Source organism: Lynx canadensis, chromosome A1 (assembly GCF_007474595.2).
Source record: "Lynx canadensis isolate LIC74 chromosome A1, mLynCan4.pri.v2, whole genome shotgun sequence".
Lineage (NCBI taxonomy): Eukaryota > Metazoa > Chordata > Mammalia > Carnivora > Felidae > Lynx > Lynx canadensis.
Window position 1 is genome coordinate 112,152,647 of NC_044303.2, and position 9,532 is coordinate 112,162,178.

The 9,532-nt window shown below is 55.3% G+C and overlaps 1 protein-coding gene across 1 annotated transcript; it reads right to left on the bottom strand.

Annotated features, from left to right (window-relative positions):
• Positions 1-1,113: 1,113 nt before the first annotated feature.
• Positions 1,114-5,014, bottom strand: TIFAB (TIFA inhibitor). The gene is made up of 2 exons (XM_030318559.1): positions 4,880-5,014; positions 1,114-2,250 (listed from the first exon to the last, which is right to left on the bottom strand). Exons 1-2 carry the CDS (start codon positions 4,918-4,920, stop codon positions 1,647-1,649), a joined length of 645 nt encoding a protein of 214 aa, XP_030174419.1. The 5' UTR covers positions 4,921-5,014; the 3' UTR covers positions 1,114-1,646.
• Between the last annotated feature and the right edge of the window lie 4,518 nt (positions 5,015-9,532).

The window sequence follows — 9,532 nt, forward strand, 5'->3', positions numbered from 1 at the left end:
AGTGTTTTGAGGATTCAGCTGGGTAAGGCACATAGCTCCTAGCAGAGGGCTAAGCACACGTAAGCACTCACCAGACATGGCCACTTAATGGTAGAACTAATGTTAACACCAGCCCGAAGAGAGAGAGAACACAATGTTTACAGCACCAAGAACAGGGGTGATCAAATAATTCAGTGATTAGTTCCTCAACAGGTGTCTTTCATGAGCCCAGGTAAGCTCTCTGGGGGCAGGGACTTTGTCAGCCTAGTTCACTGCGGGTTCCTGGGGCTTTGCATAGCATCTGGTGAAAGTTTGTTGAATAACTGAGTGAAGGACCGTTTGGGGGCCCCCACATGCCATTCACAACATTGGACAGCCCCTTCTTCTTACAGCCCTTGCCCTCCTCTGCCTTTTGCTGTAATCTGAGTGTACTTGTCCTATTCCCCATTAGAAGGGAAGCTTCCCAAGCCAGGACAGGCCTGGTTCCTGCCCACTGCTGTCTTCCCCATGGAGAGGATGCTCAGAGAGTGCCTGGCAGACCAGCTGAATCTTCTTGCCAGGCTCAGTGTCTCCAATATCCTAGAGCATGGTCTAAGATGATGATGGCCATCTGAGTTTGTAGGTCCCTCCCTTCATGGCACAGGTGAACATTGTTTCTCAATGATGCTTGCAAGCCCCCACTGGGGAGTTGGAATGGAGATGATGTGGAGAGTAGGTACTTGTGCTCAGCCCCTCTGTTCACTGAGAAGTTGTCCCACCCTTAACCTGCATGGCTTACTAACTAGTCCCTTATATTGGAAAGACCACCCCACCCCCGTTGGTATATGACCCACTTTGAGTAAAATTACCGTTGAGCTGAATTTTACCACAACCTCTTCCCCCCACCCTCACTGACTTAGTCTTGAAAGATTTCTCTGCTCTGGGAAGCCACCTTTCCCTGGAGGTCTTGCCCTCCCATCAGCCAAGGCTTTGATCCAGAAATAACAGAGGGAGGGAATGTGAGGATGACCGTGTGACAGTGAGTTTCCCGGCAGGCCCAGCCCCCAGCTCCCCGCCCCCAGGAAACCCTGAGCTCTGCCCACATCCTTTCCAGAAATGTGAGCCCCCACCTTTCCAATTTCCTCTTACACCTCTTCTGTATTTCCCGCCCCTGCCTCTGCGTGACAACGTGGCGTGCACGCACCCCGTCTGGCGATCAGGGAATCCTACTGGGCATGCCAGCTTAATGAAATACTTACAGTTTATTAAACACAGGCTTCCCTAAGCCCTGAGTGCCTGTGGGTATTAGAAAGCCCAAGGTAACCCCGAGCTACCACGAACGTAATTGGTACATGTGTCCATGCATTCCTCGTGCAACCTCAGACTCCAGCTCTTAAGCGGCTCACGAAATTAGCCACATAAAGTAACTCCTAGGCAGACAGGCCGGGGGAAACGTGGGGAAAGGCTGAGAGAGGCTCTCAGAAGCCCTCAGGGCCTCTAACGTATACAAAGTTCCCGTTCCTTTACGTAGCTGTAACCATGGAGGGTGCTCCCCCAGCCCAGGCTGTTCGTGTTTGCAGAATCTGTTCATTATTACCAGGCCCGTCTTGCTTGTCAGCCTCACATGATGTAGCTACAAGAGTTCAAGTTCTATTTCAGGTAAGCCTTGCTCTGGGCCGCTGGCGGGGCTAGCAGAGCATACTTTCTGAGGGCTCCTTCTGGAGCTGTGTTTCTGTTCCTCCTCCAGGGCTTGGATGGGAAGGGCCGTGGAGAAGCCCCCGGTGATCTGGAGCTCGCTGCCCCGAACTTGGGGGCGGCTGCTCCTGGGGTTTGCTTTCCCATTCATCAGTCTCCTCAGCCTGGGGCCTGTGAATCAGGGGCGAGGAGCTGAGATGGAAGCAGCAGACAAAGGCCTCCAGGGAGGTGCCTCGCTCTATGCGGACCACCATCTGGATGCCGGAGAAGGCAACCCTGTTGACCACGCTCAGTGGAACCTGCTCCAGGAACCTCAGAGTCAGCCCGTTGACCCACACACAGCCTTTGCGGCTCAGGGCCTTCAGGCAGAAGGCCAGGGGAGTGCCACCCTTCTCCCGGTAGGGCTCCAGCGACAGGTGTCTGCGGGAGAGGCACGGGAGCCGCAGCTGGAGGTGGGCGTCCGGGCCCCGCCCCACCAGCAGCGGGTTGGTGTCATGCTGCAGCTTCGGTGGGACGTTGGCAAAGGTGTCTGGGTCCTGCGTGGGGTGGTACAGGCTCACATGCAGGACCGTGAGGGGCTTCTCCGTGGATGGGAGCCTGGGAAGGATGGAACACAGACAGAGAAGTGTGGTTGGAGCCTGACACCTCTGTGACTCCCTGAACCTAGACATGCTTGCCCGGCTCAGGGGCCCTGGACCCCCTACAGCCCAACAGAGCAGAGCACGGAGTGTGGACACGGTCATCCTGCTCAAGCCAGGATAACACCGAGGCTCAAGCTGGTGTGGAAGTTCAGCCCCACTGGTTCTTTTTTTTTTAATTTTTTTTAACGTTTATTCATTTTTGAGAGACAGAGACAGAGTGCGAGTGGGGGAGGGGCAGAGAGAGGGGGAGACACAGAATCCCAAGCAGGCTCCAGGCTCTGAGCTATCAGCACAGAGCCCAACATGGGGCTCGAACCCGTGAATCATGAGATCATGACCTGAGCCGAAGTCGGACGCTTAACCGACTGAGCCACCCAGGCGCCCCTCAGCCCCACTGGTTCTAATCTCAGTGTCACCTTGATCATATTCTGTGAGTGGGCCTTACCACCCATCCACTCTGAGCTTTAGTTTTCTTTTCTGTACTGTCAGTATGCCCCTCCTTGTCTTTGTAAGGTATATGGGATACCAGCTTCTGCGGTGTGGTTATGGTGGTGGCCTACTGACATCTGGAGACAATCTGGCCCTGTTTTGGGGGGAGGGAAGAACAGACAGACAGGATACACCTTCCTTGTATCCAACCGTCACACAAAAATACCCTTGCTGGGCCCTTGTTTGAGCCAGGCACTGAGCAGCTGCTGGCAATGAGCACAGGCAACAGGAGAACAAGAACTTGATTTCCGGAACACCCAGCTGGGGGAGGAGACAGGTGCCTCTTGCATCAGGAATTATGGAGAGAGACAGAACAGGGAAGCCCAGTTGGCTCCTGGGGGAACCAGAAAGGCTCCCTGGAGACCCAGAGGATGAAGAAAAACAGCTAGCATGTTCCAAGTTGCTTCTATGGGCCTGGCCCCATGCCAAGTGTATTTTGGGCATGAATGTCTCACTATATGGGCAGAGGACAGATCCTGATGGAGAAGGTGGAGAGCCATGAGAGATGTCACTCAAGAACCAACAGGGGCTCACGGCGTCTGGATGGCTCAGTTGGTTGAGCACCTGACTTCGGCTCAGGTCACAATCTCACAGTTTGTGAGTTCGAGCCCCGTATCAGGCTCGCTCTGCTGCTCTCAGCACAGAGCCCTCTTCAGATGTTCTGTCCTCCCTCCCCCTCCCTAAGTCATGCATGCGCGCTCTCTCTCTTAAAAAAAAAAAAAAAAAAAAAGAACTGAGAGGGGCTGTGTGGAGGCCAAGTAATAAGGCGGCCACAGTGTGAATCGCACACATCCTTTGTTCCAGCAACCCCATCTCTGATCATTTGTCCTTTAGAATGTCACTGGCACATGCAGCAAGGCTACTTACAATAGCCGGCTTTGCTCCTGCATGCATTTGAGGAATATAAACTCTCTGGCACATCCCCCAACCCCATATGGCCCAGAACCTGCCAGAGCCTTCACTGGGAACCAGGGGATGAGTGGGTTGGAATAACTAATTGTATATTTTCTCGGCACCAGACTTTGCTTACAGGTTTTTCTCTGCTAAGAATGTATCCTCCATCCCAAACCCTGACCAAATACCGCTCCTCTTGAAAGGCCTGTTTCCAACGTGGCGTCTTCTATGTAGCTCTTTTCCTGTCTCTGCCCTCTGACCCTTTCTGGACACCGCCATTCAGTCCATCTTCTCATTACACATCAGAATTATGTGGGTCCTCGTCCTGTCTTCCCTGAGCCCTTCTGCTCTGTCCCCTAGACTTCCCAGGGTCAGGCTGTGGTCTGAGCCGCCCTGTTGCCCAGTGTCCCATTGGCCTGTACAAACAGGGCCTGGCCACATGTGTCTGGGGGCACATTTGACAAATGGCTCAATGAAGACACGCTCACACAGGAAAATCATGTGAAACCAAGTTTAGGTACGCGGCAAATGTGAGCCTAGAGCTCAAGGGCTGTGTGTGGAGTGGCGGGGGGGGGGGGGGGGGGGGGGCGGCTGGAATCCTGTCACAGGTGGTCTGAATCTGGGACCCTCCACCCCTTCTGCATTTTGGGTGAAGTAGGTTCATGGTGAAGACCTTCCACTCTGGCCCCTCAGGCCCCTCCCTTTTCCCTAAAGCACAGATATACACATGTCTCCATCCACAACCCGCTCTGGCCCCAGCCTGCAGGAGACCTCCTGACTACAAAAGACAAGCTGGGCCCGGAATGGCCAAGCGGGGTATCCAAGTCCTCAGGCCAGGCCAGAAACTCAGAGTTCACTTCTAGGACCCGATCTCACATCCCAGGGACCCTGAGAAAATCCCTCAGAAATGGGGGTTCACCGCTGCTCGTGAGACATTACTCTCTGCTCCACTGCGCGCTCCAGAGCCGACAGAAACCCCCCAGCAGCACAGAGCCCCGGAAGAGGCCCTCACATCTCCAGGACCCTCCAGTTGTTCTGGGGAAGCAGAACCCAGCCCTACCAATGCCGTCTCTGGGAGGAGACAGCAGAAAGACACTGAGATACGTGCCTGGTGAGTAGCCAGCAGGGGCTCTGCTCCCCACCTCCCCCCCGCCGCCCTGGGCCATCTCCCCTGGCTGTACGTCAAGTCTCCCTCCACCTACCTTACCGCCAGGGGCACCTCTGGCTGTGACTCGGCAGCCATGAGCTCTCAGGAGCAAATGGGTCCCGGCCAGGGCAGGTCTGGCCTGGCACTTAAGGCTGCGGTTTGGGGATGTGATACGTCAGAACATTCATCAGTTTTGCTGCTTTCTTCCTTTTTCCCGTTAGGAAGGAAAATGTATGTGTGATTTCCCATTGCAGAAGTGCAAGCCTAGCGCTGAGTGGTTGAGAAACCACAGCCTGGGATCCTTGCTAGCCCTGGCCCCTGGGGGGTGGGGTTCCCTGCTGGGCTTCAGTACACTGCCTGGGTCTGCAGACTGTCCCCAGGCACCCCGGGAGCTGTGTCCAGGGCACCATTCACTGGTGCTGCTACTCTTCTCTGCTGCCAACCGCGGGGGTGTGTGGGTGTGTGGGGTGAAGGCCTCCCAGGCTTTTTAGAAAGGAGAGGCTTTTTGAACAGAGAGCCAATGAGGGGAGCCCCCACTTATGTGGGAGAGTGTGAGGAGAGCGTTACAGATGGGCTGGCGGTGGCCAAGAGGGCTGTGGGTGACAGAGCAGTCCACTCAATATCTCGGGAAGGGCAGGGCCTCAGCGGATGGGGGTGAGGGCTGCTCATGGTGGGCAGCCTGTCCCACAGGACAGCAGAAAGGCCATCTTCTATGCTCACCCCTCCTGGGCTCTGCTGGCCTTCCAGAGCAGCATGGAAGAGACTGAGATAGATGCTTGCCCAGCACTGTGAGCCCCGGCCATCCTGGAAGTGACCCAGTGTCCACCGGTGTATTCATACTGCCTTCACTGTACCCCCCAAGCTGGCAAGAGACAGGTGCCCATGGTATACAGGGGGTAACGGGGGCCCTAAGAGAGGCAGTGCCTGGCCCAAGGCCCCAGAATGCGTCAGCATATAATCCTTCCTCTTTTTCCCATCAAATCTGGGCTATCCTGGGGATTCTTGGGGGGTATCCAGGTGGGTAGTACAGCCCGCTGGTCTCCCAATCTGCCTCACTGTCCCCAACCCACAGCTTACTCTCCCCCCGAGAATGACCCTTGTAGCCCCTGAGAACTCAGCAGGCCACACTGTGGGGGCCAAGCCCCTCTGGGCACTATTCAGTGCTTCGTCTGCTTTATCTCTTCTGAGCATTTAGACTCTACTTGGTTGCTTAGTAACTAAGAAGGAAAATAGGAAAATCTCGAAACGGTCATCTGTCCCCATGTGTCCCAGCCGGTGTGACACAAGCACGAGGGCTCCCCCAGGAAACCAGGTCCTCCGGAGATGGGAACTGTATCTGCCCCTGGGGGGGGACCAACTGTTAACTCCAGGCTGCCTCCCTAGAGGCATCTTCTTCACTAGCTCTCTAAGCTCCAGCATGCACAGAGCTGGGCCAGGTGTGTGTGTGGGAGGCCTGTCCCCATGGGGATCCGCACAGAATATCAGCATTCCTGTCAGGAACCCAGGGCGGTGGGCAACAGGCAGAATCCGGGCAGGGGCTTTACTACCTCTTGCTCTGTGCAAGTCCTATCCCCTCTCTGGGTCTTAGTTTTCCTTCCTTGGGGATGGGACACCGCCTTCCCGTTGTACCCTGCGACCATGTCTCAGTGAGAGAAGGGCTCTGTCCACACTTCCAGCCCTGGCATGGGAGAGTAGGTGGGCAGAAGAGATGTGTTCATGGCCCCCTGTGCCCTCAGGACCTTGGTTCAGAGCATTCCCTAGCAAGAGAACTGAAACAGCCAGGGAATCCATCAGTATGAGGAAGTCTTGCCTGGGCTGTGTCTTCTGAAGGAGAACAGGAAGTCCTGTTCGTCACTGGCTGGCAGTCTCCTGAGGGGACAGCGAGAGCAGGGGGAGAGCAAGTGCTGGCTTCTCTCTACTTGGCCCCCTTGGCCAGGATGGCCTTCTCTAGTTGGTGTCGGGACCCCGAGGAGTGTACCTCAGTGAGCAAATGTCTCTGTCGTGTGCTCCTGGGAAAACTCAGGGACAGAACAACAGTTTCCAAGGCTTTCTACAGTGGCGGGCAAGCGAGAGTTCTGGGGTCACACAGGCTCTGGTGTGAGGCTTGGTTCCTTCTTATAGCAGGTGTGTGTGTGACCCCAAACAAGTTACCTGGCCTCTCTGAACCTGATTTCTGCTCTGTGAAATAAGGACAGTTTGTTGTGTGAGGGCTAAATGAGATAGGCGCCAAGTGCCCAAGACATGGTTCAGAGCTGGTACGTGAGGGCCGCTCATGGTAGAAGCCTTAACAGCAGAAGACCGCGAAGATGCACCTTGTGAGAGACGCTGGAGGAGCAGACTAACAGCCTGCACAAACCCCAAATTCTCAGAAGGCCAGGTTTTGCTTTAAAATTTCTTTTTTGATGTTTATTTATTTTTGAGACCGAGAGAGACAGAGCATGAACGGGGGAGGGCCAGAGAGAGGGAGACACAGAATCTGAAACAGGCTCCAGGCTCCGAGCTGCCAGCACAGAGCCCGACGTGGGGCTCGAACTCACAGACGGTGAGATCATGACCTGAGTCGAAGTCGGACGCTTGACCGACTGAGCCATCCAGGCGCCCTGACCCAGGTTTTGCTTTAAAGGAACATAATTTTGGAATGCAATACCTAATTTGCACGCATTTAACATAAATTCCATTTTCAATGATAATGAAATTAAAAGGGCGTGCTCCAGGAAGACTCTCCAAGTTATGGCCTGGGGCATGTGGCCCTAACACAGGAGGACAAGGTTACGTATTTGACAGATGAGGCAGCTGAGGCCCACAGCAATTAGTCAACTAGCCCCAGGGTCTCGTATCTGAGAAGCGGCAGAACCAGGACTGGGACCCATTCCATGGCACTCTTGGGCCTGATCGTGAAGCTGCTGGGCCTCGAAGGTGGTATTCTCTGGAGTCCAGCTGTCCTGCCTTCTGCAAACGTGCTCCTGCCACCTGGCTGGCAGTGTGCTCGGGAGAGAGAGGCCGACTTCCGGCAGCCGGCCAAACTGTGCAGAGGCCACTCTACTGATGTCCCGGTGGCCTGTGGCCACCAGGTGGCAGCACCCACAAACCTAGCGGCCTGCTCTCCGAGGGGGAAGGAGAGGATGGGCAAAGCATGGGGAGTCATTCACCAGAGGACCTCAAACCTCATTGTGTGTGCATGGAGATAAAGCAGGAAACCAGCGCAGGAGGCCCCGTGGAGCAGTGGTCACAAGCACGGGTGCTGGGCCAGACAGGCTCAGAAGGGTAAGTAAACTGCCCACGGACACAGACTTAGTGCACAGCAAGGATGGGTGAGAAGCCGGGTTGGCTCCAGTAAAATGGAGTACCGCGGGTGCCCTCCAGAGAGGGGGAACAGCAGGAAAGGAAATGCATGCAATGCGCAGAGCCTAGGCCAGGACCTCATGCAGGGGAAGTGGACTATGGCCGCAGTTACCATGTCTGTTATGATTGTTACCATGTACCTACTGTTACTCTGATCTTGCCTGATTGCTCCCTGCCCCCACTGAGCTCTCCCATAAGACAAAGAGCACCTGTAACTCATAGAGATAGGTGCTGTGAGGGGGGGTGGGCACAGAACCACGAACCTCCAGGAGGAGCATCTAACCTGCCAGGGGTGGGGGACACCTGGGAAGGCCTCCTGGAGGAGGGGACGCTTGTGCTGACTCTGTAGGGTGGGACGTGGATGGTGCCTGTTGGAGGAAGGTGGGAGACCGTACCCAGTTTCCAGAGATGCGTCTGCCTCCCCCTGCCCCATGCTCTTGGCTAATAAGAAGGCTAACCACCAGGTGATGGTTGGTTAATGAGAGGGCTCACTGAATGAGTGACCAGGGTTTGTCCAGCGCTACCGTTCTCTTGGCCTGAGCCCCGGTGGGAAGCAGATGGCTATCGGGGTTGCCCTGATTGCTCGTTCCCTCTGTGTTCACTCCCAGAGTGCCGGCTGGGCCCCTTGCAGAGGCTGGGCGGGCCGGCAGACCTGGGTGGCCTCCTCCTGCCGAGAGCCAGAGACAGCGGGAAGGCCCTCGGGAACTGCCACCATTGCCACCCAGGCCCTCCCCCCCATTCCAGGGGCCACTACCAAGCCTGATTTCACTGATTTCACGATTGTGCTAAATGCTTAATATGTATCCATTTTACTTATTGTTAAATCCCATAATAAGGACTTACCTAAGAGCTAAATCCTGGAGCCCTGACCAGTGCCCGGAACAGGCCTGGGGATGGGGTGCCTGGGATTTCTGAGGCCTTCTTGGCTCTTACCTTGGGGTGGGGTGTTCAGGACACACGGAGCTGGTGCCTGTAGGCCCACCAGTTCCCTTACAGTTTGACCTATTTTTTCCCCACGGAACTAAGAGCCAGCCCTTAGGTTGCCTGGGGAGCAAGGGCTCAGGGAAGGAGGAGGCATCCTGGCTCTTAGCCAGCATGCACTCCCTCCACCTCCACCCACTGGATCCAAAGCAGCAAGGGTCCAAAAGGCAGAGAGAGAGCCCTCATAGGGAGCCAGCCTTGGCTTTCCTGTGGACATAATTTGGGGCAAGTCGCTTTTCCTTTCTGGGCCTCATTGTCCTCATCTGTAGAATGGGGATCATCATGCCTGCTCTATAGCCACCGTCTTCATTTAACACTTTATGAGGAGTCAGCTTTCACTTGGTTGAAAGGACTTGCCTATGGCTGCTTTTCTGTTTCCATCAAG

Excerpts from the sequence above, each read along its gene's own strand:
- TIFAB (XM_030318559.1), bottom strand. The coding sequence starts at position 4,920 with ATGGCTGCCGAGTCACAGCCAGAGGTGCCCCTGGCGGTAAG. Across the intron at positions 2,251-4,879 it reads GAGGTGCCCCTGGCGGTAAG|GCTCCCATCCACGGAGAAGC; the intron begins GTAGGTGGAGGG and ends CATCCTTCCCAG.